The 27,104-nt window shown below is 58.6% G+C and overlaps 3 protein-coding genes across 12 annotated transcripts; 2 read left to right on the forward strand and 1 right to left on the reverse strand.

The window, feature by feature from the left end:
• Window positions 1–1,607: 1,607 nt before the first annotated feature.
• On the forward strand, window positions 1,608–9,431 carry ECHS1 (enoyl-CoA hydratase, short chain 1). The gene is made up of 8 exons (XM_045809369.2): window positions 1,608–1,762; window positions 2,933–3,130; window positions 3,666–3,793; window positions 4,508–4,607; window positions 5,756–5,860; window positions 6,253–6,372; window positions 7,812–7,879; window positions 8,724–9,431. Exons 1-8 carry the CDS (start codon window positions 1,675–1,677, stop codon window positions 8,787–8,789), a joined length of 873 nt encoding a protein of 290 aa, XP_045665325.1. The 5' UTR covers window positions 1,608–1,674; the 3' UTR covers window positions 8,790–9,431.
• A 4,441-nt stretch (window positions 9,432–13,872) lies between these two features.
• Window positions 13,873–23,623, forward strand: FUOM (fucose mutarotase). Of its 9 annotated transcripts, none has more exons than XR_006781791.2 (7): window positions 13,873–13,997; window positions 14,668–14,736; window positions 16,190–16,260; window positions 16,493–16,591; window positions 17,253–17,326; window positions 21,773–21,906; window positions 23,344–23,479. XR_006781791.2 is itself a non-coding variant. In XM_087862520.1 (7 exons), exons 1-6 carry the CDS (start codon window positions 13,913–13,915, stop codon window positions 23,098–23,100), a joined length of 525 nt encoding a protein of 174 aa, XP_087718646.1. In that variant the 5' UTR covers window positions 13,873–13,912; the 3' UTR covers window positions 23,101–23,109; window positions 23,344–23,480. The 9 variants fall into 9 exon arrangements, 7 of the variants coding, with proteins under 7 accessions (XP_087718646.1, XP_087718643.1, XP_045665360.1 ...); XR_006781792.1 differs by lacking the exon at window positions 23,344–23,479 and adding an exon at window positions 23,034–23,109; XM_087862520.1 differs by lacking the exon at window positions 17,253–17,326 and adding an exon at window positions 23,034–23,109 and having other exon boundaries at window positions 23,344–23,480.
• PRAP1 (proline rich acidic protein 1) lies at window positions 20,184–25,029 on the reverse strand. Of its 2 annotated transcripts, none has more exons than XM_087862523.1 (5): window positions 24,814–25,029; window positions 22,369–22,435; window positions 21,620–21,672; window positions 20,598–20,701; window positions 20,184–20,477 (listed from the first exon to the last, which is right to left on the reverse strand). In XM_087862523.1, exons 1-5 carry the CDS (start codon window positions 24,819–24,821, stop codon window positions 20,245–20,247), a joined length of 465 nt encoding a protein of 154 aa, XP_087718649.1. In that variant the 5' UTR covers window positions 24,822–25,029; the 3' UTR covers window positions 20,184–20,244. The 2 variants fall into 2 exon arrangements, with proteins under 2 accessions (XP_087718649.1, XP_087718648.1); XM_087862522.1 differs by having other exon boundaries at window positions 20,592–20,701; window positions 24,814–25,016.
• Between the last annotated feature and the right edge of the window lie 2,075 nt (window positions 25,030–27,104).

Genomic DNA, 27,104 nt, shown 5'->3' on the forward strand with positions numbered 1-27,104 from the left:
GGAGTCAGGTGGCCAGAAGGGGGAGCCATACCACTCCATATGGATTACAGGAAGACCTGAATTATAGACCCCAGCAGAAGAGCTCGACATTGCATCCTCCACAAAAAACGGCCCACCCTGCACCGCAGCCAAGAAACCCTTATCACCTCGGACTGTTGCTCTTTAGTTCAAAGCAATCCCTCCCAATGTCCTCCTCCTTCTCCATAAGATAAAGTTCCTCTCCTTTGTTGGACTGGCCCATGGTTTTTCTATAGCTTGCATGTTCCTAATTGCAATTCTCTGCTATTCCCAAATAAACCCATTTTTGCTGGTAAAATAAGTGACTTTTATTTTGAAGGTTAATACAAATACATTTGTTTTGCCACTTGTTCTTTTGTCCCTAACTTTATGGAAGACAACAGCTATTCTCCTGGACACCAGCCCTGGGGCTTAGAAAACGTCTTTTATGCTGGAACCATCTCATTGTGTGTGCCTGTCACAGTGGTGTAACCCACCTGACATAGTCTCCTTTAAACAGGGTTGGTAACCTGTTTGTTTGCATGAGAATGTCTTTATTCAACCCTCAGCCTTGAAATAAACTTTGCTGAGTATTCGATTCTGCTTTGAATTTTATTATTTGAAAACGTCAGTTTTACTTTTCATTCGTAGATGATCTGTCTTTTGTCTCCACTATTTGCAGGACCTGAACAAGAATTCAAACGGAGGCCTGGTAATACATGGCTGAACACCTACATGTTATAACCAAAATAATTTAAATACAAATAATGGCATTGTTAAAATTTAATCTTACTCTAGTAAAACTGTAGGTAATCTAGTGTTCAATAGCTCTCTAGTTGCCAATGTAAAGAACCAGTCTGGTGCTTCATGCATGCCGAGTCTAGACCTATGAATACATAAATCTCAGGGATTCCCAGTGCTTAATGGTCCTAAAGGTAGGGGTCTTGCTGCCGCTGTCTTTTTTTTTTTTTTTTAAACTTTTTATTTATTTGACAGAGTGAGCGAGCACGCACAAGCAGGCTCCCGCTGAGCAAGGAGCCGCACGCGGGACTCGATCCCAGCCCCAAGCCAAGGCAGACGCTTCACCGACTGAGCCGCCCACACGCCCCTTGCTGCCACTGTCTTTTCCGCGTCTGCGCGCTTCTTTCTGCCAGGGACTCGTTTGCACCCCGCAAACCCGGTTTCCGCTGACTCCGCGGGGGCGGGGCGCCCCACACGACCCCGAGCGGATTCCGCTGGATTCCGCAAGCCGCGACCCCGCGTCCAGCCCAGAGCCCGGCCTCCGGGACCTTCGTCCCGGAAGTGGGGGGGACGAGCCCGGGACGTGGGGGGTAAGGGCCGAAGGCCAAAGGTCAAGAGGCGCCAGCAGGCCCGGGGGTCTCCGGGGAAGGTAAGGGCCCCAGGGCTCGGGGTCGCCAACGGCCGGCGCGGGGCTGAGGGCACCGCACAAGGCCGACCCTCCGAACCCCGCTCCCGCTCCTCAGCCCGCCGAGGCCCACAAGCCGCCCTCCGCCCCCGGACCCTCGGCCCCGCCCTCCGCCTCGCCACGCCCCCTTCCGCCCCGCTGGTCTCGCGATGCCTGCGCCGTCGCGCGACGCCGGCCCGGAGGCGGGCTGAGCCCTGACTGGTGCGGTCGGGGGCGAATCCCGGGGCAGGACGAGCCGTCCCCACAGCGCCATGGCTGCCCTACGCGCCATGCTGTCCCGCCTCCGCGGCCCGCTGCGCCCCCGGCCCGGCTGCGCGACCTTGCGCCCCTTCGCCTCCGGTGAGTGCGGGACTGAGGGCGCTTGGGGGTCCGGCATCACGGCCGCACCCGGGACCCCCGGACCTCTGGCCGCCCCTGGAACCACCCCCCCGGCCTCACCCCGGACCTCACGCCCTCCACCAGCCTGAGCCCGGACCTCACTCCGGGGCCTGACCCCATCAGCCCTCCCACTCCTCCCTGTGCACCCGGGGCCCCGGCCCTGCCCGTCTGCTGGCCGGCTGGGCACTCCTCCCAGCACCTGCTGCCTCATTTGCTGACTTCTGGGGTTACTAGTGGCCGCTCAGTTCGGGGGGACTCAGGAGTAAGTGCTAAGATCTCGGGCCATTTCAGTTTGGTTGGTGGTGGCGGGATTCTGCAGGGTTTTCGGGACTTTCCGAGAATGTGCCGTTGGGGCCTGTGGAGTTGGTGGAGACCCCGTGTTCTGTCCAGCAGTGCCTCCTGCGCAGACCTGCCCGCGTCCACTGCTTTGCCCAAGTCCGTTTTTCAGACTCTGCCTCCGCAGCCGGCTGGGCCTGTCCTCCACTCAACCCTCAGGTCCTCCTGCAGTGCTCTTGAGGAACTCTTGGCCCTGTCGCTGAGCTGCATCCGCCTCCCTCACCTGGGTAGCCACTTACCTGCCCAGCTACCAGGGCGTGTTGATTTTACCCTAAGTTCCCTTTGATGACCCCCTTCTGCGGGTCCTGACCTGCAATCAGCAATCGTTTCCTGGGCTGCAGACATGCTGCTGCTAAGCATTTCACCAGACCCGCCGGGTGGGTGCTCGCAGACACACAGACCTGTGGCTTCTGAGGTTACCTTTCTTCCTCTCAAGGCCATACTGACCCCCCCCCCACCGAGTCAGCAGCCTGCCCCTCCGGCCCATGGCGGTCACCTTTCCCCAGTGTGTGCCTCCCACTGTGTTCTGTGCACACCCCGTTTGTTCCCTCACCCAGCTGCTGTTTGTGGAAGGAGCCTATTTCCCCATCCCGTGCTTCTGCTGAATCACAGGGTGTCTGTAGTGCACGTTCTGGGACAGGTTCAAACTTCTGTGAAGGTAGAAAGTGGTGCAAAGTCCACCGTGAGGCCGAGAGCTGTGTGCTCCTGCCCGAGGACTGGACAGCGGACATGTCAGAAACACTGTCCACTGACAGGTCTGATGACTACACGAATGGAAACCCCTTCGTCCCCCAGGTGCTGGCTTTCAGTACATCATTGCAGAAAAGAAGGGGAAGAACAGCAATGTGGGCTTCATCCAGCTGAATCGCCCCAAAGCACTCAACGCACTCTGTGATGGCCTGATCATAGAGCTCAACCAGGCCCTGGAGGCCTTCGAGGAGGATCCAGCTGTGGGAGCCATCGTCGTCACGGGTGGGGAGAAGGCGTTTGCAGGTGTGTGGGCAGCGTGGCGGCAGTTGCCCAGGTGTGCAGGGGGCGGTCTGACTGTAGCATGTGGCACTGTGAACAGACTTACACCTGCGTGGGAGCATTAGAAAAGTTAGGATAACTGGGGGTTTACTTAAACATAGTGTAAACAGACACAAGAGTCACTCTGCCTGTTTAACGTTCATGCATGCTCTGCCAGCAAAATAAGATTATTCAAAGTGATTTGGGTCCTTGACAATCAGGTTCCGTGTGTTTGTCAAGGGCTTAAGTGACTGATGAATAAGCCCAGCCTTCCGAGTCCAGCTTGCATCTGTTTCCTGTCCCGCAGTCCCTCCGCATTCGCCTCCATCAACACACACTGCATCACCGCTATCCCTGCTGCCCGGCTCTGTCCAGGTGGCCCGTGGGGCCCTGTGTCGGCCATTCCCAGCAGCCCGCATTGCCTACACACGGTGCACACTCGTAGCTCCCTGCTGGTTTGGGGGTGCAGCAATAGTGCGGCCTCTGCTCTTTAGTAACTGGGACTCGTTTCCACCCCCAGCTGGAGCCGATATCAAGGAGATGCAGAACCAAACATTCCAGGACTGTTACTCCAGGAAGTTCTTGAGCCACTGGGACCGACTTACCCACGTCAAGAAGCCGATCATAGCTGCTGTCAATGGCTATGCTGTGAGTGTCAGGCCAAGTCTCCTCTCAGCGCGCTGGGAGGCATCAGATAACTTATTTTTATTTTGAAGAGGCTGACACCGTTCCTGCCGAGTGACACCACAGATCCAGGACGTGCAGAGAGGAGGCGCTCTAGCAGCAGCTTTCGTTAGCGGGTGTTCCGCTGCTGGCTTTCCCGTTCTCAGCCCTCCCCGCGGCCCCTGTGACTCCTGGGAACAGCTCCCCTCTGCTAGGCTGTAGGCCACACGTTGGTTTTTCTGTATGGTTTCAGTGGCTCCAGCCTGCTCCGCACCTGCAGGCTGACCTCTTCTGCCACCCTCGAGAGCTCTGTGCACATAGACACTCAGAGGCACTGGGGCCGATCGTAGCGATGTGGTGAGGGCAGCTCAGCTTGTGATCATTTAGCGAATCTCCCCGTGGGTAAGGTGAGGTCAGCCATTCAGGTTCACTGGACCACAGTCGAGCCTGCTGGTTCACGAACTCTCTGTGGCGGCTGTCGAGCCCCCAAAGCTGATGAAAGAGTTTGCTGTAGGGTCCTTCACAGAGGGCGGTCGCCATTATCAGCCAATTGTAACTAACTTGTGGAAACACTTAACTAACTTTGCATCTCTATTAGTCTTTGCTACCCTGGGCCGTGTTCATTTTGATGGGAAATTTAAATAAGCAAATGGAGTGAATTTCTGACTGGGTCCCCTGGTGGCGCCTCGTGTTTTGCAGCTTGGTGGTGGCTGCGAACTCGCTATGATGTGTGACATTATTTATGCTGGAGAAAAAGCCCAGTTTGCACAGCCGGAAATCCTACTAGGAACCATCCCAGGTAAAGAGTGATGACATCTCTAGCGTAAACTCTCCAGGTAATTCTCCAGAATCTGCCCATGTCTCAGGACCTCATGGGCTTTTCCAGTAATAGACAAAAGTATGCAGCTTGCGTCTGACAAGGGACCCTGGCTGTGGTATGAGCACTGGCTGGCGGCCGCCTGGCTATGCCCATTGCTCCCTCTGCTGACCAGCACACTAAGCCCCAGGGGACACAGCGGCACTCAGAGAGTGGCTCTGGGGGCCTCGGGTCTATGCAGGCTGCTCTGATGACTGCCGGATCCTTTGTCAGATGCTGTTAGGAAAGGCTGGCCACATGTTGCATTATAACTGCAGTGATTCCTGCTTGTGACCCTAAGTTCAGCAGAGCAGGGAATCAGATCCCCCACAAGGAGGGTAACTGGAGCCATGGGCAAACAGTGATTGCTCTGTGCCCCGAGGGGGCCACCTGATGAGAGCTCCAGGCTTATGGCTTCACAGGGTAGAGACCCTATATGTAGAGCCAGGAGCCCAGGGCATCTGCTGAGCAGCTGTCAGTCAGAAGAGGGTGCCTGGTGTCAGCTGAGAGTGAGCAAAGCCCTATATGTGTTCCGCTGTCCGTTTTGCTCTTCCCATCCCAGGGCCCAAGGCCTCTGCTTCATTGAGGCAGTGCCTGAGTCTGTTGGATTGTGGGTGTCTCCGTCAGGTGGCCCCCTTGGCTCACCCTGGCAGCCTGGGGTTCACTGTGGAGCGGACGATGGGGCAGACCACTCTTGTTCCTGCTGCAGAGCGTCAGTGAGCGGGAGGGTGAGCAGGGCGCGTGCAGGCCGGCACTGGGACGGAAGGCCACACTCAGAGCGGCCAGGGAGAGAGCCATTGCTCTCGCTTCAAGCCCTGAGGGGGGCAGGCCACAATTGGAGGACACCCCAGCTGCCCTCCAGGTTGGGCTGGGCCAGGGTCTAAGCCGCAGGGTACACAATGTGCCAGGCGTGGGGCCTGAGTGTGGAAAGGAGCCTCCCCTGCTGTTTCTTGGGTTGCCTCCTTTCTACCCACCTGCCCCACCCAAGGGGCCCATCTTCATCCCTCGGAACTTGCTGGAAGTGTGTCCATGCCCTCTGGGCTTGCACCGGCCACGAGCCAACTATGACCAGTAGCCCTCTGCCCCTGCAGGTGCAGGGGGCACCCAGAGACTGACCCGTGCTGTTGGAAAGTCACTGGCCATGGAGATGGTTCTCACTGGTGACCGGATCTCTGCCCAGGATGCCAAGCAAGCAGGTGTGGGCCAGGGCTGCCCTATGGAGCCACCCTCATGGGGAGCTGAGTGGAGTTGGGGGAAGGGGGCTGCATCCGGGTGTGCCCGTGGGTGATCAGCACAGTGATTTTGGGTGTCCTGAGAACCCAGGGGACAAATGCCAAGCCCTAAGTCAGCAGTGGGGTATCTCCGAGACCCTCGTGGGCACACCCTTTCCCCGCCCCAGGTGATCTGCTCTTCCTCCCTGTTGGTGTGTCTGAAAGAGCCTCATGGCCCCACCTCAGGGACGCAGGCCCCACCTGCATCCCTGCAGCCCCTTGTTGGCCCCAGAAGACCCCAGCTCTAGGGGCGGCATCGTGACTCAGAGAGGCATAGCCAGTGCTGTTTGCACTTGTCATTTACCTGTTTTGTTTAGGTCTCGTAAGCAAAATTTTTCCTGTGGAGAGACTGGTCGAAGAAGCCATCCAGTGTGCAGAGAAAATTGCCAGCAATTCTAAAATCGTAGCAGCAATGGCCAAAGAGTCCGTGAATGCAGGTACGGGTCTGCCAGGAGGAGAGATTCTGAGGGCTGGTGACACAGGAGCAGTCAGGAGCTATGGTTCTAAATGATGCATCTTAACCCACCCTGGACAGAAGTTGGGAGGATTCTTAACATTGGGATTCTGGCTCTTTTTAGAGTTCCAGTCTTTGGTTGCTGGCTCCCAGATTCTCCTGAAATGTTCTGAGTTGTCCTTGGTATCAGGACCCAAGAAAGGGCCCAGCCTGAGGGACAGAGAGTGACAGGCGCTAGGGTGCAGGGAAATGGCTGGGTAGGGCAAGTCAGTCCCTTAAGAAAAGCCAGTCTGGCTCCTGGTAAAGCCGGCTCACCTCCTGGATCCTGGTGGAAGATGCCCCTCTCCTCAGCCAGCAGTTGTGCTTGCAGCCTGGTGGCCGTGTGGGCTCACGGGACACCAGTGTGAACCAGGGACAGAGTTCATGCTGCTCCTTATTGCTCTGCGCTCTCCGTCCTCTCTCTACCAACAGAGCAGCTCTGAGCCCTCCTGAGAATTTCTGGGGTCTTAATGTAGCAGGTTGTGCTCAGCACTGGGGTAATACTGCCCGGGGCCGGGCTGCCTGTTGAGGAGGCCATGAGCCCCGGGGTAGTTGCTGAGCCGCTCCAGGTCTTGTGCCCTTCTGCAGGGAGGCAGTCACGTCCCCCGGGCTGCTGCGGCCTTGGTCGGCTAAGCTGATGTTTGTGACGCATCCACAAAGATGAGTAGGTAGCACTCGCTTAAGAGGTGGACACTGCTGTTCTTGCAGAGGGCCGGTGAGGCCACAGTTGGAGGCACCTGCCGTCACCCCAGGTGCTCACCAAGGAAGACACTTCACCTTCGCTGGAAGGACGGCCCAGAGCAGTGGTATTCTTACCACCTGGGACTCTGTCCTGGCATATTCCTTTTTCCTCCTTCATTTTTAAGCTTTTTAAGGCATACTTAATTCTGGAGGGCTCAGTCCGTTGAGCATCTGACTCTTGGTTTTGGCTCGGGCGATGATCTCAGGGTTGCGATATTGAGCCCCCTGTCCAGTTCTGCACTTAACTTGTGACTCTCTCTCCTGCGTCTCTGCTCTCCCCATGCTCATGCACATGCGTGTTCTCTCTCTCAAAATAAAATCTTCTAAAAAATAATAAAACATGTAATTCTGCAGCCTCTCAAATGCTCTTGTGATTGGACAGAGTTAGCCATTGCTCCCTTGGTTCCGTTCCTCGGGCCTCTCTTCTTGGGGCCACGGGATGAAGCTCCGAGTGGGTTGCTCTGCTGGAGTCTCGCTAGGGCAGGGCATTTGGGGAGGGGGTGCTTCCCAGGCTACGGTCTAAATCACCATGAAATTAAGGCGGATGTGGGTCAGTGGGGAATGTTTCCTAGCCCCATAAAAAAGGTTGCATGTTCCCGCCTCTAACACCTGAGTTCGTAACTTCGGGGTTCTCTCTTTCAGCTTTTGAAATGACATTAACAGAGGGAAACAAGCTGGAGAAGAAGCTCTTCTATTCAACTTTTGCTACCGTGAGTAAACATTCAGTGGAGACACACGTGGTCCAGCCATAGAAATCACTGGGAATCTCCTTGTAGGCTTTTTCATCAAACACCGTTTCTGTTTGGTCAGACTGTGTGCTTTCCCTGTAGCTGATCACATGTGTTCTGTCCACACGCATGATCTTTGCAAGTGAGCACAGTGTGTAAAAGTTCACAAGAATGAAGGGTGACTTCCTGTTACAAAAGGTCTGATGAGTTGCACCCTTAGACAGCAAGCTCCTGTATTGAAATGCACTCCGTCTGCCTATAATTTTCTACATCATTCCAGTTACTTGGAACGGAGTCTGTGTGTATTCTCATACCGCTATCTGACGCTTCAGATCAGTGTTTTCTAGGGTTTGACAGTCGCTGAAAGGGAGGCCTTCTTGTAAGTCATTAAAACCCATGTCTTAGTATCAGAAAGTCTGGTGTAGGTGTTTCATGAGACATTAGATGTGACTTCGGCTCTTGCAGAAGTAAAGGTGTGCGCGTGTACATGGCACACACCCAGGTGATGAATTAGGGCATGACCCAAACAGGCACAGCTGAGGTTCTCTGTGGGTGAGACTTTGACACAAATGAGTGGTTCCTGAATGATCACACCTGGGGGCTGGGAGGGGCATATAAAAATGCCATTTCCAGGCCAGCCCTAGGTGGTCAGGGAGTCCAGGCTATTCCCAGGTTTCCGGGTAGTCCTGATGCAGGACCCTTCCTGTGCTCCCCACGCTGGAGATCCGAGTTTCAGAGGAACCTGCCAGACTGTGAGCAAACTCAGGCAGAGCCCTGCGCTCTGCAGAGCCCCGTCCATCTCTGCCTGTGTTCCCTTTCCCACCAGGAAGATCGGAGAGAAGGGATGACCGCGTTTGTGGAAAAGAGAAAGGCCAGCTTCAAAGACCAGTGAGCGCCTCTACTTCTGCCTCGAACCCTCTACTTACAGACAAATTAGAGTCTGACCGTCTTAGAGGTAGATAAGTGCTGCTCTTGTAAAGGGCCGTGTAGGTGACACGCAGTTTATCCCTGGTGCTGGGGGCTGTCACTCTCCTGGGTGGCAGGCGGTCTTCACCCAGCAGCCATGAGAATCCGTATCGAGTGTGTTCACACGATTCTTCTTAATCAAAAAGTATGAGGGGAGGGGCGCCTGGGTAGCACAGCGGTTAGGCGTCTGCCTTCGGCTCAGGGCGTGGTCCCGGTGTTATGGGATCGAGCCCCACGTCAGGCTCCTCCGCTGGGAGCCTGCTTCTTTCTCTCCCACTCCCCCAGCCTGTGTTCCCTCTCTCGCTGGCTGTCTCTCTCTCTGTCAAATAAATAAATAAAATATTAAAAAAAAAGTATTGAGGGGAGCCTGAGTGGCTCAGTCAGTTAAGTGACTGACTCTCGGCTCAGGTCGTGATCTCAGGGTCGTGGGATCGAGCCCCACGTTGGGCTCTGTGCTTGGCACAGAGTCTGCTTCAGGTTCTCTCTCTCTGCCCCTCTCCCACTTGTACACATGCACTCGCTCGCTCACTCTTGAATCAATAAAAACCTTTAAAAATTCTGCTCGTGAGCCGTTGGTGGCGTGTGTAAGTTTTTGCTTGATTTCAGGAACTGAGAGATTCTTCTATGCCAAACACTCACTGTGTATAGCGAGCCACATTCACATGGATGCGCGTGCCCCGCCTGGTCGCTGTGCAGTTCCACAGCCAGTGAACGTGACCGCTCAGAGGGCAGGCGCTACTGACTACGCGGCATGTGAACCCCAGTGTGCCTCTCTTCTCTGGAAGCAAACACCACATCACTCTTCAGACTTCTCTTTTGTCATTGTGCGTGACCACGGTCGAACAGAACAGAAGCCCATAAAGTCAGTCCCCTGGCACCCCCCCAGGGTAACCACTGTTAACAGGTATGTAGCTTTCTAGATAATTCTGCGCATGTGCAGACACACACGGCTATAGCTGTTTTCTTACAAAAATGGAATTGTGCGTCCACACTTGTCCACAGTGTGCTGACCCGTCACCTTCTGCTCCGGTCCCACAGGGGCACCCTCTTCTGTTTGACCACCATCCCTCAATTGTGGTAAAGTGTGAAACATAAAGCTCACCATCTTGACCATTTTTAAATCAGCTCGGCGGCACTGAGCGTAGTGAGACTTCGCAGCCATCCCCACCATCCATCTCCGCGCTGCTTTGTCCTTCCAGACGGACTCTGACCCTGTCAAGCACTAACCCTCGGTGCCCCTCAGCCCTGACGCTGGCTTGGCTACCTTCCTTCCGTGTCTGAATTTAACGTTTCCAGGCTCCATCAGGCATAGCAGGTCACAGAGCTTTCTTTTCATTGCTCGGTATTATTCCTGTGAGCGTTCCGCTCGATGGCCCTGAAATCCGTGATGATACAGGAACGTCGTCTGTTTATTCCCACGGTGTTGGATGTCTCGGCTGCGTCCAGTTTCTTGTTAACGGAGCTGTTGTGGATAACACCACAGTGACCATTCTGTGCGTGACCCCTGTGCTTCGGTGTGGGCACATCTGTAAGATTTCAAGAACTGAGCCTCTGGTGCAACAGGGCTGCACGCCGTGGGGACCTGCCTGCTCCGCCCATCAGCAGCAGTCAGGACCTCCTTTCTGGTGCCTCTCAGTGCCAGCCTGGCTGAGTCTCCAGGACTGACGCTTACGTCCGAATCCCTAGGGTGTTTGCATATGCCCAGACCGGGATCAGAACTGTGGGAGGCCCCGGAATGCGTGGTCTCCTAGGCATCAGCGGTTCCTGGTGCCCAGCAGAACCGTGCTCGGGGTTGTAACACGGCGTGCCATTTGCTGTGGGAGACAGAATTTCCACAGCAAGCTTCCTCTGCTGGCTTCAGACTCTGGTGGGCCAGCTGCGTCCCCGGGATCACACCTCACAGGGCACTGGGTGACCAAGGGACCCCGGTTACAGGAAGCCACCTCTGCCCCACCAAACATCTGCCACTGAATTCGTGGGCTATTACACCAGTGCTGTAGACCCTCCATCTCTCCGGGGCATTGAGCAAAAGTCTGGAGCGTGGATCAGAGACCTTCATCCTCCTGCTTGGGAGGGCTTCATGGTGAAGGGGGCTGTTACTGTCCCAGGGTGGGGCCCCAGCCTCAGAACATCCTCAGACCCTCTGAAGTGAAGCCAGGACATGTGCATCTCTCCAGGTGGGCGCTGGCATCGTGGGGTCCCAGCTGGCTCTTGGTGCCGGTGCGTACAGCAGAGCAGCTGCAGGCTAACAGATGGGCCCAGGTGAGGGGGAGAGGCCCTGCTGGCTGCCACACAACCCCCATCCCTCACCCCGTCACGCTTGCTCTATGGAGACGGCCCCACCTCTCAGGGCAACGGTGGGTGCTGCTTATAAACCCAGGGCAGGGCTCTGCCTGAGCACGGACTCCACAGTAAGACCTGTACCTGGCTTGCCCAGGAGCTGCGCCCCGGAGCCCTCCTCCCTGGAGAGCCCACTGTCCCTCCAGCTCAGTGGTGCCCTGGGAGCACCTGTTTGTCATCCTGTCCACTTTGTCCTGCAGGAAGGTGCGGGCAGGTAGTCCAGCGACTGGAACACAGCCGAGATCATTGGGCTGGGGTGGGGCCAGGAGTGAGTACCCTCCCCGCCAGGAACTGAGCTGAACTCTAAGGAGAAACCCACCTGCATTTGAGAAAGAATTGAAATGATCTTCTGCAAAGCTTTGGCTCTCTGAACACCTTAGATTACATGTTCTTGTGTCATTCTTTGCAGATAAGCCTCCGGGTCTGGGACATGTGTGTGACACGTGCTTACGCAGGAGTAGGTACGAGGGGATCTGGGTCACATTGTGTGGGCTCTCCCTGTGGGTAGGTTGCCAGACACTGGGCATTCTTCCCGGTGATAGATGTGGAAATGCTCCTTGACTAAAGGTGAATGCAGGACGCCCGGGTGGCTCAGGTGGTGAAGCGTCTGTCTTCGGCTCTGGTCATGATCTCAGGGTCCCGGGATCGAGCCCCACATCCAGCTCCCTGCAGCGGAGAGTGCTTCTCCCTCTCCCTCTGCTGCTCCCCCCACTGCTCATGCTTGCTGTCTCTCTCTCAAATAAATAAGTAAAAAAATCTTAAAAAAAAAAAAAAAACCTGAATGCATAACTGGGGGTTTGTGCTGGATGACATACAACATATCCTAGATTCTAGAAGAAACAGAGGTATCCAAAGGAGGGAACCTGAAAGTTGGGCTTAATTTTTCACATGAATTGGGCAAATGGCCTCTCTAATTTGAGCAGTGAGCCCCAGAGTTCTGCAGAGCCAGTTTTGAGGAGCCCATACAAGACTTGTCTTGACACCCTTGTCTTAGCCATGCTCAGCCAGAAGCCAAGAAATGGTTAAATGTTGAATCCGCACATAGGAGTCTCTGTGTGCCTCGGAGGTCTGTATTCACAGGGTTATCTGGGCTCCAGAACTCGGCAGGAACAGGAGCCCACCCCCTAGGCCTGGCCGAATGAGACCTGGCTCCAGGCCTAGCCATGAGTGATGGTGTTGCTGACTACCCTGAGAAGGACTGTCCCAGGGCCACAAACCCTACAGAGAGGCTCCTACCCCCTCTGAGTTAATAGACCTCTGACCCCATGTTGTTTGGGATTTTGATTTGTTTTTAAAGTTGAAATCTTGCCTTCTCACCTGTGCCGCTTGGGTGGCCCAGGTGCAGGGCCTGTTGTCCTCCCCATCCCCCATGCCCTGGGCAGCTCCTGACTCGACTCTGCCCAGTGAGGCCAGCCCAGGGCCCTGTGTTCCTGGCCCCGCTAGATGTCGGGCTGCTTTCCAAGTGGCTCCCTTGAGCAGCTGGGTTTCCAGGGCCCAGTGGTGAAACACAGAGGCGTCTTTACCTTCTTCAAGTTTTTGCTGTGGCTTTCTTGTCTTTTGTGTCAAAGCCTTCCGAGGAGTGGCCAGGCCTCCCAGCATTTCATGTCACCACAGGGCTGGGAGCCATGACAGTAGCACTGACCACACAACCATGAGTCCGTTGGGAATGAAGTAGAAGATGGGCTCCAGAGGGAGAGAGCCTGGCCGTGGGCTCTGGGCGAGCTGGCGCTGAACAGGATCCCGTCTGCAGGGTGGGCAATGAGGTTTGGTGGTGGGTCTTTAAGCAGGCTTATGACCAGGCCAGCACCCGTGTGGGCACCTGCACTGCTGTCTGCCCTCCAGCCTGAGTGTGGGAGATGGATCAGAAGAGAGCGGACATAGAGAGCCGAGGACAGTCAGTAGGGCTCTTGGCATCCATGCTGGCCACCTGCATCAGTCAGCTATAGCCGCATAACCAATGATTCCTAAATTTAGCAGCTTAAGGCAGCAGCTGTCAGTTACTCTTTCTCACAGTCTGTATGGGTCAGCTTGTCTTTACCCCACGATGTCCAGGTCCTCAGCTGGAACCTCCTGACCGACCACCCACTCTGGGTGAGACCCACCAACTGGGCCTCGCTGGGGCTAAGGGCCAAAATAGCCACAGGGAGGCTCTCTGTGTGCCCTAGGCTTCCCGCCAAGACCGCGTCTGGGTTGCCTGGACAAGCGTCCTGAGGAGAGGGTCAGGAGGAAGCCGTACGGCCTTCTACGACCTCCCCGCAGAAGCACCATTTCCAGCACACCCTTTGGGTTGAAGAAGTCGCGAAGATCCACCCGGTTCAAGGGAAGGGAGGAGGTGTGCCCACGGCACTGCGGGATGGCAGCTGGTGTGCCACCATTTTTGGAAGACAGCCTGCTGCACATCCAGCCAGGACCCGGCCCTGGACACAGCGCGGGGCACGCAGAGGCCGCGGGGTGCGCCTCTGCAGGGGTGGGCATCTGCCAGCAGGGACGTGGGGGCACCCGACCAGGAAAGCACAGTATGGTGGGTTGGTGGTCCCAGCACCCGGCCAGCGCCGGCGAGCCGCAGCCCTCCCTGCGGCCAGCCCTTCGGGGCGCCGCCGGGGGACCCTCCCCACCGCCGGGTCTTGCGCGCCTTCCTGCCCCGCCCCTTCCGCCGAGGCCACGCCCCTTCCGTCGAGGCCACGCCCCTCCGCTCCAGCCCGGGAGATCATGGTGGTGCTGAAGGGCGTCCCCGCGCTGCTGTCCCCTGAGCTGCTCTATGCCCTGGCGCGGATGGGGCACGGAGACGAGATCGGTGAGGGGCGGGGACAGGGCCTCGGGCAGAAGCCGGGCGAGACGCGCGCGGGGCCCCCCGCCACCCCAGGCCCCGCAGGGGTCCGGACTCGGGCTGTGCCCCCAGCCGGGAGGCGACGGCTCCCCAAGCCCGGGAAGAGCCGGGTCCTGCGGTGGAGGCATTTGGCCGCTCCGTCCCACTTCCGAATAGGACACCCCCACCCCCCACATTCGTTAGGAAACTGAGGCCCGGTTGGTGGCCCAAGCCCCTGCCCAGACCTTGGTCGGCCCCAGGCGGTCACGAGGACGGTGGCCCTTGGTCCAGGCGGGGCTGTGTCCGGCAGGTCCGGTCCCTCCCCCAGCCCGGCTTTCTGGGGGCCCCGGCGGCCAAGTTCCCAGCTCCGGCCTCAGGCCCCGTGTGCCGCTCATTCTCCAGACCCCCTCCCAGACGGCCCCCCGGGGTCCAAGCTCCTTCCTCGTCCTCGTACCCCGTACCCCGGCAGCTTCTGCGCTTGGAAACTTGCTCTCCCCGCCCCCACCTCGGACGAAAGGGGTCGGGGAGGGCAGTGGGCGTGCTCTAACGTGTGGGACAGGTGACCCGAGGTCTGTGCCCACCCACGCGGTGGGAAGGTGGGCTGCGCGGACCCACGGACCCACCAGGGGATGTCTGACCGGGTTGGATGGCTGTGCAGTTTTTGCAGACGTGAACTTCCCCACCTCCTCCATATGCAGGGGTGGACCGGAGGAGATCCGCGCAGATGGTGAGTGGGGTTAGGGTGGATGGGCAGTGGTCCCAGCTCTGGGCTCCCCAAGTGCCTCCGCTCTGCCCCCAGCCCCACTTATTCCCAGCACCCACCAGTGACCCAGGAAATCCCAGTGCCAGGACCCACGGAGACCCTTTTCAACCCCGGGGCCCCCTGCTCCGTCTCAGACACCTCTTGGTAACTTCTTGCAAGTGGGGAAACTGAGGCCCAATGCCTTGTTGGCTGGCTGAGCACTGGTGCACCCCTGTCCCCCACAGCCCAGGTCAGGTGTTCAGCTTTTATTCTGCTACAGAAATCCCAGTACTGGTGACCTGACCTCACAGGCTCCAGGTGCCCCTGTGCCCTGTTTCTGAGACCCTCTGACCCTCAGGGGTGGGCAGGAAGCTGGGCCGGAGGGGCCTGGAGCCAGGTCCCCAAGGTGATGGTAGTATCAGAGTTAGTATCAAGAGTACGGGGGTGGGGGAGGTGTGAGGACACCAGTGTCCTGCCTTGTCCTGTCCTACCTGGGCTGGCAGTGGGCTCAGACTGGGCCTGACTGTCTCCCCGCCCTCAGCAACTGTCTGAGAGGGGACACAACTCTCCCTGCAACATTGAGGCCACGGAGGCACAGAGATGTGAAATGCGGGGTAAACCAGCCCCTCTGAACAGAGCGGGCCAGTGGTCTGAGGCCTGTTCAGTGGCTGCTGCCCCAGACCCAGTGGCCTTGGCTTCCAGCCTCTGCTGAGGGAGATGAGACAGCCATGCCTCAGTTTACACTGCGGGCCTGAATGCTAGAAGATAAGGAGTGACCCACATGCCCTGCGAGTTAGTGGAGACAAGCAGTCAGGTGCACAGACAAGTCAAACCAGAGAAAAAGGCAGAAGAAAATGCACTCAGGATAGCAGGCTTTCCCACCAGCAGGCGATTCTTTCTTGTCACCAGCTCTGCATTTCCCCGTTTTGTACAACCAGCACAAGTCCCTTTAACGATGAGAAACCAGCTTTACAGGAGAGCAGGGACCTTGGAGACCGGTGGGCGGCTTTGGGGGCAGCCTGGGGCAAGAACAGCCTCTTCCCAGACCCCAGTATCCTCACCACAGGATAAAGGTGGCAACCCAGGGGTCATCTGGGGGAACTGGGGTCAGGGAAGTGGCCCAGGTGCGCCTCCTGGTGGATGGGTGTTTGAGGTCGCCACCAATAACCGGTGCGGTGCAGACTGAAGGGCAGGGCGAGCCCAGAGCCAGGATGGTCACAGGTGCTATGGCAGGGAGGTGCCAGTGTGACCCTAATACATGTCACCAGGCAGGCAGCAGGTGCCTGCAGCCCCGGCTCCGTCCCAGGCCCAAGGCCATCCTTGCTGGCCGGCTTAGTGAGGCCCAGGATAAAGGGCGTGGGCAGGCCCAGAAGGCTGCTGGCACTGTTGGGGACTGGGTGGGAGAGGGCTGCATCTGAGGCTGGCACTCTGCCCTCAGGCCTGGGCATCCCACAGCTCCTGGAGGCCGTGCTGAAGCTGCTGCCGCTGGACACCTATGTAGAGACCCCGGTGAGTGCCTGTCACCACGCTGCCCCTCCCTGCTCGGGGCCTTGGTTTCTTCTTTGTCAGAGCTCAGAGGACCCACTTACCTCGAAGGGTGGGACAAAGCCATGTGCCCCCAAAGGGCCCTGACCCTGCTCAGAGGACCCCTGAACTGTCACCCAGTGTGGGGGGGAAGGGGGTGCTGGAAGTCCCCAGGGCAGCTGGATGGGTAGCCCACACAGCTGACCCCTGTCCCTAGGCTGCTGTCATGGAGCTGGTGCCCAGCGATAGGAAGACGGGCCTTCAGACTCCAGTGTGGAGGAGCTACCAGTCCATCCTATTTGAGGCCGGCTGCGTGGTGAGGCTGCAGCCCCCACCAAGGGAGCTCTCAGGGACCCTCTGTACCTCCTGGGAGGCCGGGGAGGAGAAAAAGACAGGGGCCCCAGGTCCACCCTACAGTTGTGGCTCACTTGCTCACCCTCCACAGAAGAGTGACCCTGGGGATGTGACTGGCCCCTGCGCCCAACCTCCCACCTCTCAGGTCACGGACCCTGTTGTGGCCTGGGGTCCCTCACCCACCCCAGCCTATGTGAGTGGAACCAGGGGCAAGTAGGGCTCCCCTGGCCCCTGTCTGATGGTCAGAGGCCTGGCCTAATGCTGTGTGTAACCCCCACATAGTAAGGGGATGAATCTGTTCCCCCAGGACCTCCCACCAGCACGTCTTGGGCAGGACCCACCTGAGGAGAGGCTGCCTGGGACTCCCATCCTGGGCAGGGGCCCTCCAGCCGTCAGGCCAACTCCCAAGGGACACAAGGGCCCCAGGCAGCTGGCCACCACAGCCCCCCATGTCCCTGCCTGTCCAGTCCTCGCAGCTCAGAGGCTGAGCACCCTCGGGACCCCAGCCAGGAGAGCCAGAGACGCGAGCGCAGGGCGGCCATGTCTCCTCATGCCCCTGGCGCCTGCTTGGACCCTGAGGGTTTCTGAGAAGGCCCCTCAAACATGACATTTTTGCCTTCCAGAGCACGCTGGCGAAGATAGAGAGGTTTGAGTTTTATGAGCGGGCCAAAAAGGCTTTTGCCGTTGTAGCAACTGGGTGAGTTCTGGCCGCGTCCACAGGGTCCTGCAGGGCCCTGCTCGTCAGGGCAGGATCGGCTGGGTCTGGCTGGGTCTGGGTCATATGGGGCACTCCCCCTACCCGCTGCTCAGCCCCTGCCCTCACTGAGACTAGAGGCCCCCTGGGAATAGGATTATCAAGGGATTTGCCTGAAGACCGGTCCCTAGACCTGTCTACTGGGTGGGATGGAAGTGGACGGGGTGGGCGGCAGAGCAGGGATCCCAGCTTGGTTCTCAGCTCAGCTCCTTATGCAGGGAGACGGCCCTCTATGGAAACCTCATCCTCAAGAAGGGGGTGCTGGCCCCCGAGGCCCTGTTCTAGGCCTGGCGAAGAGCCCTGGGCCCAGAGAGGAATGTGGATCTCTAAGCCAGACAACGGACAAACTGGCCCTGCCCTGCTCAGCCTTGACTGCACCCAACTGGGGACCCCAGGGGCCAGGCTGGTCCTTGCAGGGTGGGGGGAGGGGCCACTGACTGGCACCGGGATTCACCCCATTTATGACAATGATGTGAAGTGTGATGACTTGTCAGTGTTCAGTCCAGAGGTTGCAATGACATCCCCGTCCTCACGAAGACTTGTTTGGCACCAAACACAAGGGAAGCCATTGGCTCCTCAGAGCACCCCCACCACCACCACCCCGCACTCATGCATCCTGAGGTGGGAAGGAAGGCCTCCCTCCTCCCTACAGGTTTGGGTGGCCTGACTCTGAGAAGTCCCTGGGTTCAGGACAGGAGCTCACACAAGTAGAGATCCTCATGTGAGGAGACCCCCCAGAGCGCTGGGCTGGGGGCCCATGACTGCACTGCAGAGGCCTGGGGGTGGGTGGAGCAGCTGCTCGGGGGGCCCTGAGTGGAGAGGGGGTTTTGCCATCAGCCCCCCAGGCTGCAGACACTCAGGTGACCCTTGAGAAGACCAGGGCCGTTCCTTCAGCCCCAAAGGCAGGAGGGCAGGTGGCCGGGGTTGGTCTGGGTGCTGGTGAGGGTGGGGGCCGGTCGTCTGTTCCCTCTCTCCAGTGATTGGGTGCCTGCTGAACACACAGGAGCCTGAGCTGTCCTAGGAAGTGGGCTGGTGGGGTGGGGAGGTAAAGGACATGAGGACGCCCCCTGCCCAGCAGGCAAAGGGCCAGCCCACCTGAAGGCAGCATGTCGGGGGGAGGCTGTGATGGCTTCCAGCGTCAGGCTTGGGCTGGGGCTCAGGGTGGGAGCATCCTGCCACCACTGCTCTGGACTCCAGGGGCTCCCCAAACCCTCTTCCTCCCCTTCAGGCCCTCCTTTAGACATGCGGGTGCAGACGCTGGCATGAACGGAGGGTCCTGGACCTCTGGGTCCCTCAGAGCCTGGGGAAGACTCCCATGCTTGGGACCAGGGCTGGTGTCCCGGACGTCAAGGAGACCCTGGAGGGCAGGCCGCCCACTGGGCTGGAGATCTGGGGCTCAGCCTGGGGAAGGGACCCTGCCCGGGGTCAGTCACTGCCAGGGCTTAACCTCAGACCCCTGACCCCACTTCTAGCTGCACAAAGGCCTTTCTTTAAACAGCTTTGTTGAGACGTAACTGACATATAATAAACTGTACACCCTTGAAGTGTGCAGTTAAGTGTCTTTGGATACCGTCTACACTTGAGAGCTGCTTGCCTCTGCCAGTGTCTCCTGCTCATGAGGCTTGCACACGTCAGCTGCCCACTCCCAAATCCCTAGCTCGCCCCACCTCTCCAGGTGCTCTCAGCCACATGGCCGTACCCTTGGGTTGGAGGAAATGCCCATGGGGAGACCTGGCTCCAGTGATGCGGGAGAGAGACTTGGCAACAAACCACCCTGGGCTGCCCAGGGCCGTGGCCACCACTGACCTTGGATCTGAGCTGGGCGCTGGGCCCCCACTGCCCATACCAAATTGTTCCGAGATGGCTATCCTCGACCTGACGGGGGTGACCTGCGGGCCTGCTAACCCTCACATGCGCCATGCGGTATACAGTCTGGGGCCTCCCCACCCACGTGGCTCCTCGGGTCTGGGGCAAGAGCAGCTGCAAGGTACACAGCGGTGAGGCTGGGACCCACTCTGCTGCTGTTAGGGAGGACCGTGAACAGGTCACTGTCCAGTCTGGGGTCCCTTCCTCAGTAACTTGGGGATGACAGTGCCCCCCCCCACTTGGTGGTACAATGCCAGGCAGTGAGCACGTGAGCCATCAGGCAGAGCTCAGGGCGTGGGCCTCCATTCAAGTCCTCAGAGGGGACTGGCGGGAGGACACCCTGGACAAGCCCCCTGTCCCCGGAGCAGCCGGATGCATCAGAATCTACCACTTGGTGGCCTCTCAGGCTGGGGACTGGGAGGCACTCAGTGCTTCCCTCTTGATGCAGGGCCGTGATCACCACCCAGAAACCCCATCTACGTTGCACGTACAGTCAGCACACACTCAGTACGTGAAACAATCGAGTCCGTGCCCGCAGCTGCAGGGTCGGGCCCACAGCCGCAGGGTCAGGCCGTGCCCTTGGATCAGGGCCCCTCAGACCGCGCTGGGCGAGCACCCAGAGAATGAGGAGGATTGGGAGTCGGCCTCAGTCCTGCACCGCCACCCCCCCCACACCGAGCGCCCACTGACGGCCTCCTGCCATCTTTTCAGGGCCCATCTGCGGGGAGCTGACTGGTCCCAACCACTGACCTCTACCGTGCCCCTGGCCCCATCCCAACACACAAGGAGGAGGCCTAAGGGGAGCAGATCATCCCGGGAGCAGGGGTGCTGGGTTGGGGGAGCTTTGGGGGCTCTTGATGTGTGGGGACAAGTCTGTGGTGCCAGGAGGACACGGGCCTCCCTTCCTCAGACAGAGCAGGCTAGGGCCACAGTCGCCGTTCCTGAAGACGCATGTCTCCACCTCTGCAAGGTTTATTTTCCCAGCTGGGGAGGGGTCAGGGCCCCCAGGAGTCCTCCCTGGGGTGGTAGATGTGGTCTCGATCCTCCTCTGGCCCTTGAAGCCCCTGGGGAGGTGACAGTGCCCAAGACCAGAGCCCTGCCTCCTCCTGGGCCTCCTCGGCCTCGCCGGGCGGTGGGTGGTACAGGTCATCACGGTCGGGCTCAGGGTCCCACCTGGGGCTTGGAGCGTGGCCCAGGGTGTCCTCTGTCCCTGCCTGGGCCTTGGTGCCTACACACAAGAACATGGGATGGGGGCGTGGTTTCCCTCTGGAGGATGTCGACTCCAATGAAGCTCCCCTGCTGTGACCTTGTTCCCCACCCCACCCCGCCCCGGGGTGCCCACCTTGACCTTGCCGTCTCTCCCACGTGTCAGCTGCAAGCTTTGGTGCCACTAGCAGCCCCATGAGCCGGTTGTCCTTTTTCAGAGTTTCCACCACTCGGGCGCCCCAGGCCCTGCAAGCACAGCTGGGTCAGGTTCCTCTGCGCCCCTGGAGGCAGCCAGCCAGCCCCGCCAGTGAGGCTGCCCACTGCCTTCTGAGCAGCCTAGGGGCCCTGGGCAGGAGACCTAGCAGGACATTGCTCCCCCCGAGTCCTTGGTGGCTCTGTTCCATCACCCACAAGGGGCCCTGGGACAAGCACCACTGCCCCCCCCCCGCCCCCACCACCCAAGAGGTATGGCCAGGCCAACTCCACGGAACCCAGACCCGCAGGCCAGGCATCCCCACCACATCCCTGAGCTGCAGAGGGCCCAGGAGGGTCGGAGTGTCCCTTGGGAGGTATGCTAAGGGTGTCCCCTGAGAAAACATCCTGCCCCAGCCGTGGGTCGTGGAAACCCGGAGGAACTCGAGCAGGAGCTCCCTCCTGTTCCAGATGCCAGGCCTATGGAGGCTGCAGAGTGGCTCTCTGTCCTCTAGCCTGGCCCAGCGTGGCCCTGGGGGAGAAACCAGCTGGGGTTGCCTCATGCAAGTGCAGAGAAGGGGGCATGGCTTAGAAGTGCCTCTGTCTGTGGCCAGGGCCCTGGGGTGCGGGGTAGCCATCCTGGAGGCTGCTAGGAGAGCTAAGGGATCATCCTGGAGCTCCGCCCCCCCAGCTCTGGTAGGTCGCTGACAGATCCTGTGGTCTCTCATGCTGTCTGGAGCATTGCCCCCTCTCCGAAGCTGTGGGCAGGGCTTCCCCACCATCCACAACGCCGCCCCCCCAGCTCTGGTAGGTCGCTGACAGATCCTGTGGTCTCTCATGCTGTCTGGAGCATTGCCCCCTCTCCGAAGCTGTGGGCAGGGCTTCCCCACCATCCACAACGCCCTTAGCTTAGGGGGTTCCCAGAAGGGGCAACAGCAGGGGAATGCAGAAGGAGCTTCTGGGGGCACTCACTCCTCCATGTCCTGCTCAGGGGACCCGCTGTAGCCTTTGGTCTTGATGAGGACCTGGAAGAGGGAGGTCAGAGAACACCTGCAGAGAGATGGCTCCAAGGCCCCCTGGGCCACACTTGCTGACTCCACCCCCACCCCCCACCCCCCCACCCAGGGACTGGACCGAAGCCATGTGATTCCTGGAGAGACAGGACCATCCCTGGGGCTGCGTGTGCACCACCCCTCCCCGGCTGATGGCCTGAGGAAGAGGGGGTCAGTCCCTCTGAGTCCAGCCTTCTGTGGAGCAAGGTGAGCACAGGGGAATGAATGAGACGTGGCCCCTGGGGAGTGACCAGCTGTCTGTTGCCAGGAAGGACTGGGCGGGCCTTCCCCTCCACCTGGTCTTTCCCAGGTGTGCAGGTCTGAGTGGCCTTGACCCAAGGCAGGGTAGGGGGAAGAGGGATGGGGAGACACGGCGTGACCCCAGTTGGCACAGAGAGCACCTGAGTAGCATGCACAAGAGGGAGGACCTGCTCGAATCACAGTGCAAGTGAGTGTCATCAAGGACCCCTTCCTCTACCTGGACCACCTGTGTGTTCGTGAGCCTTGCCCACCAGACCCCACAGAGGGCCCGCTCCTCTTCATCCTCAGGGTCCCTCCCGGTGCCCACAGGGCCACCCGCTGCACGGGGACCTGCAGTCACCCCAGTGTGGCACCCTTTCTTCACATTCCTTGCTGGTGGGGCAGGGGCCGGGAGGAGCCCACACATACCTGGGGCAGGGAAGCCGAGCCTGCCTCCGCCAGCAGCAGAGCCACCAGGCTGGTGGCCAGGAGGAGCCTGAGGGGACCAGAGAGGAGAGTGAGAGGCAGGCCGGGTTGCTCCTGCCCATCAGCTTCCAGGCAGGACTCCTGTCCGGGCAGCCCAGGGTGGCTGGCAGCGTGGGTCCTGGCCAGGGACGTTTTACTCTCTCTCCATCTCACAGACCAAGGACACACAGGCACAGAGAGGTGGGACTGCCACAGGCCCACACTTGCTCCCAGGGACCACTGCCCTGCAGCACCCGACATTCTGGACAGACCCTACGCTGCACGCACAGGCCACCAGGTGGCTAGGATGGTCCATGCCTTTCCTCCAGCCCTGGGCATCTGTGCTGGCAGCTGCAAACGGACACATGCCCCCTTGGGCACAGAGCGGTGAAGGCTCACAGCATCCTGGGCTTAGGTGCTGATAGGCTAGCACTTGGGGCAAGGATCTCAGTGCTCCGTGTGTCCGTGGCACCCTTGAAGCTGTGCACGGTGGCTCCCTCAGGGCCGGACTGCACCTTGCTCATCTCAGAGCTGTGGGTGGACAGTGGTGCCAGTGCCGGGGCAGGCAGCCCGGGAGGAGGCAGGCAGAATGGGGTGCTCTTCCCGGACACATTCAACTTGACCCCTAGGGTGGCCAGGATGGCCAACGGGAGAGGAGCCAAGGACCGGGCCTCAAGCAGGGAGTCTGAGGAGTGATGGCCAAAGGTAGGAGACACAAAAACTCACACACAGGACCAGTGACCACTGGACCAAGCAGGAAAGGTCCTGGAAGCCTCATCCAAGACAGGAGAGGAGAGGACGGGAGACTGACTGGTGCCTGCTGTGTGTGTGCGTGGTTGTGTTTTTGCACGGTGTGTGTGCGTGCACGGTGCCTATGGTGTGCATGTGTCTTGTTAAAAAACAAGACAACAGGCCCAAAATGGAATCGCTCGCCCCAAGCCCCAGGTCACGGACCCGAACCCAGAAATGGACCCTTAAAGCAGTGAGGCAGGAACCGCCGGTCAGCCCTGGGGAGGTCCTCTGCCCAACAGGCCCCCGCGTCCATCCCCTAAGGAAAAGTCACCCTGCGATGACCGACCGCGTTTTGCTGCTGCAACTTCCTCGTCCTGCTCCCCGCTGCCTGTAATTCCCCGTACAGCATCTCGAGCGCCTTCCTGTCTGCTGGATGGGATGCCGCCCGATTCTAACTGATTTTGCTCAAAAAAACTCAAAATTTTAATATGCGTCTGTTTATCTTTTAACCATCTGTGTGCACACAGGGCTCTTCCTGATGCTCTGGAGAAGGGTTCTTTCTGTCTCTGCAGCTGGCTAGGGGGCAGTCTGGGCACGGCTGGGAAGGGCTGGGGAGCCCAGGGGGTCAGCAGGGACCTGAGATCAAGGCTTTCTACAAGCTGCCCCCCCCCTCACCACAGATTCCAGTCCCACAAAGACCTTTGCTTCTTCCCCAAGTGGCTCAGCACTTTGGAGTGAGGGTTCCTGTGCATGCCATGGGAGCCAAAGGGTGGAGGCGTGCCCTTGACCTCGAGGCACTGGCCTGGTCTGGTTCAGCTGCCCTGCCTCTCCTGGGCACTGACCCCCAGACAGAGGCCAGCTCACGTGCCGGCAGGGGCTGAACTGCGGACCTGTGCTGACGTGTCTGGACTCCACACCCACCACCACGCTGTCCAGCTAAGCCTGGGAAAGCACCTCACAGGATAGGACGCTGCTGGGTCCAGGGAGCGGGGGTGGCAATGAGGAGCATGGGGCATCCTGGCTGTGGGCCCCCTGTAGGCCTCTCTCCAGGAAGACAAGGGTTCCCAAGGCCCCCAAGCCACCCAACGACCTCTCTACAAGGGAGGTATGGCCTCTGGTTCACACTGGGGTTCCAAGGAGAACCCCCCAGAACAGGAGGGCAAGGGGAGAGCTCTGGTTTAGAGAAGGAGGAAAGGGGACCCCACAGGAGGGAGATAGCCTCTGACTCTGGGCCCAGCACACCCCTGCCTCCAGGGTGATGTCCCCTAAGGGTAGCATCTCACCCCTGCTCTTAGCCCCTACCAGCCTCCAGCCTCCTCTTCTTGACCCAAGCCCTTCTTTTGGGCAGTCACAGACCTGGTGCCTCCTCCCTCCCCTGTCCAGGGGTGATTCTCTGCTGGGTCAAGGGACCCCAAGGGACAGGTGTGCTCCCTCTCTCATGGGGATCCCAGGGGTGGCCCTCAAAGCTGGTGCCCAGACGCAGACACCAGGTGGGGAACAGTCAAGGTAGCTCGGGAGGGAGAGCTCCGGCAGCCCGGGGACTGCAGCCGAACACCGGTCTGAGGACAGAGAGCCACTCCTTCCTCCCCGCCGACTGCCTCCCCTGGAACCAGCCCGAGCTGGGAAGGAGGTACCCCGGGGGCTGGGGGGGCTGGCTTCACAGGCATTGGGCATTACCTCCTCATGATGGAGTCCCCTTCTCAGCGTAGACGGTGCTCGGGGGGACCCGAAGTTCCAGATCCAAGCCGACAGTGACTCGGACAACTGGCCCTGCCCCTCCCCACCCAGGTTCCTCAGGGGTTTATGGCCCCATGTGGGCGTACCTGGACAGAGGTCAGAGACCAGAGATCCCAACGGCACCGGTGACGGGTGCTACCGAGCTGGCTCTCCACCAGCTGTCACTCCCATGGCCCTCTCGGCACCCACTTCAGGACGGCCCTTCTGCAGCTGTGCCTCCCCCCTCAGCCCCCACGCTGGAATCCGCATGCCCCATACCCAGTCTTGCTGGCCCCCCACCAGCCAAGCGTCCTGATGTTGCAGGCCTGAGCTTTGTGACCCAGGGGCATTGGACCCCAAACCAGGCTGACTGGTTGGCCGGAAGCTGGAAAGCCGTCCCAGTGCCCTCCTGTTCTTTGGGCCCTCTCCTCCTGGAGCTGGGTTTGCTCAGAGACACGTGCAAGGGCTGGGGCTTCCCACAAGTCAGAGTTAGGAGCCTTCAAACCAACCACGTCAGGGCTCTGGAATGCGACCCAGGGCACAGGTGCAACTGAGAAGTGGGTGCTCAAACGGGCTGCTGAGCCTTGGGTCAGAAGGGAGGTGCCAGGAGCCTGCTTGCGGGGGGCTGTTCCTACCCAAACTCCGGGGCGGTGGGCACAGGGCCTCCAGAGGGACGGTGTCAGGGAAGCAGCCTTAAAAACTGCCTCAACGGGGCGCCTGGGTGGCACAGTCGTTAAGCGTCTGCCTTCGGCTCAGGGCGTGATCCCAGCGTTCTGGGATCGAGCCCCACATCAGGCTCCTCCGCTATGAGCCTGCTTCTTCCTCTCCCACTCCCCCTGCTTGTGTTCCCTCTCTCGCTGGCTGTCTCTCTCTCTGTCAAATAAATAAATAAAATCTTTAAAAAAAAAAGAAAAACTGCCTCAACATATCTGTGTGCTCTCAACCATCAGCAGAGAGCGGAACCCCCCTGCCCGACCGAGCACAGCCGTGAGCAGTGTAGACACAGGAGTGACCCACGGGAAGCCAGGCGTCAAAGAGCCAAGGAGGGAAAGGTCCCGAGTGAGGTCAGTGTGCGCATCGCAAGAAAGAGTGTGCAGACCCAGGCTGGAGATTGCTCCACAAACGACCGTCACCCTCAGGGAACCAGAACCCAAAGCAGCTACAACAGATCGTCTAAGGCATCTCGTTGTTGGTGCTTTTTTAATGAAGAGATTTGATTTTTTGAGCAATTTTAGGTACAGAGAAAAATCTAGCAGAAAGTAGCGCCCCCACACAGCCCGTCTGGCTCACCCTGTTTCCCCACCACTAACCTCTGTCATCAGTACGGCACACTTGTTCCCTTGATGAGACAGTTAAAACACGTGTTTTTCAACCACAAATTACAAGACAGGCAAAGGAACAAGGAAATGTGAGCACTATTCGGGGAAGCAGGTACTGGAGAGCATCTGTGAGTGGACCCAGGTGCTGGACTTGGCGGACAAGAGCTGAGGGGAAGCCATCGTAAGGAATTGAAGAGAAGGATGATGAAATGTCTGAAGGAATTTCAATAAACAGAAGTTTTTAAAGAATCATATAGAAATTCTGGAATTAAAAAGCACCATAACCAAAATTTAAAAATTCACTAGAGGGTTTAGTAGAAGACACATTTAAATGTTTATTTATTTATTTATTTGTTTTTAAAAAGAAGTTCTTTTTTTTTTAAGATTTTATTTATTTATTTGACAGAGATAGAGACAGCCAGCGAGAGAGGGAACACAAGCAGGGGGAGTGGGAGAGGAAGAAGCAGGCTCCCAGCGGAGGAGCCTGATGTGGGGCTCGATCCCATAACGCCGGGATCACGCCCTGAGCCAAAGGCAGACGCTTAACCGCTGGGCCACCCAGGCGCCCCACATTTGAGTGTTTAATATCTTTAAGTTAGATCAGCTCTTAAAGACAGATCCACAGAATTTATCCAATCTGAAGAGACCAAAAAAGATGAAAAATGAACATCATCTCAGAGATCTGTTAGACCACTAGTGTCAAGCACACACATACATGTCCCATCTGTATGTACACACACGTGCACACGCACAGATGCGTGTATATACTTGCATCGCACACATGCACGGACACCACACATATGCACACATACAGACACAGAGTCCCAAAGCAAGAGGAAGGAGAGAAAGGGGCAGAAAGAATATTTCAGTACAGAATGGCAAAAACCACTGCAAACTTGAAGAGAAGCATGTACTACAGATCCAACGAGCTCG

This window comes from Ursus americanus, chromosome 6 (genome assembly GCF_024610735.1).
Source record: "Ursus americanus isolate L20-20 chromosome 6, mUrsAme1.1.p, whole genome shotgun sequence".
Classification (NCBI taxonomy): Eukaryota; Metazoa; Chordata; class Mammalia; order Carnivora; family Ursidae; genus Ursus; species Ursus americanus.

Bases quoted from the DNA above. Each gene is read 5' to 3' on its own strand.
- ECHS1 (XM_045809369.2), top strand. From the start codon at position 1,675: ATGGCTGCCCTACGCGCCATGCTGTCCCGCCTCCGCGGCCCGCTGCGC. The intron at 3,794-4,507 runs GTGAGTGTCAGG...CGTGTTTTGCAG, and splicing joins CTGCTGTCAATGGCTATGCT to CTTGGTGGTGGCTGCGAACT. The intron at 4,608-5,755 runs GTAAAGAGTGAT...CTGCCCCTGCAG, and splicing joins CCTACTAGGAACCATCCCAG to GTGCAGGGGGCACCCAGAGA.
- FUOM (XM_087862517.1), top strand. From the start codon at position 13,913: ATGGTGGTGCTGAAGGGCGTCCCCGCGCTGCTGTCCCCTGAGCTGCTC. The intron at 13,998-14,667 runs GTGAGGGGCGGG...ATGGCTGTGCAG, and splicing joins GGGGCACGGAGACGAGATCG to TTTTTGCAGACGTGAACTTC. The intron at 16,592-21,772 runs GTGAGGCTGCAG...CCCCCCACCCAG, and splicing joins TATTTGAGGCCGGCTGCGTG to GGACTGGACCGAAGCCATGT.
- PRAP1 (XM_087862522.1), bottom strand. The intron at 21,673-22,368 runs GTATGTGTGGGC...TCCCTCTTCCAG, and splicing joins GCTCGGCTTCCCTGCCCCAG to GTCCTCATCAAGACCAAAGG. The intron at 20,478-20,591 runs GTGGGCACCCCG...TCTTGTGTGTAG, and splicing joins GGAGAGACGGCAAGGTCAAG to GCACCAAGGCCCAGGCAGGG.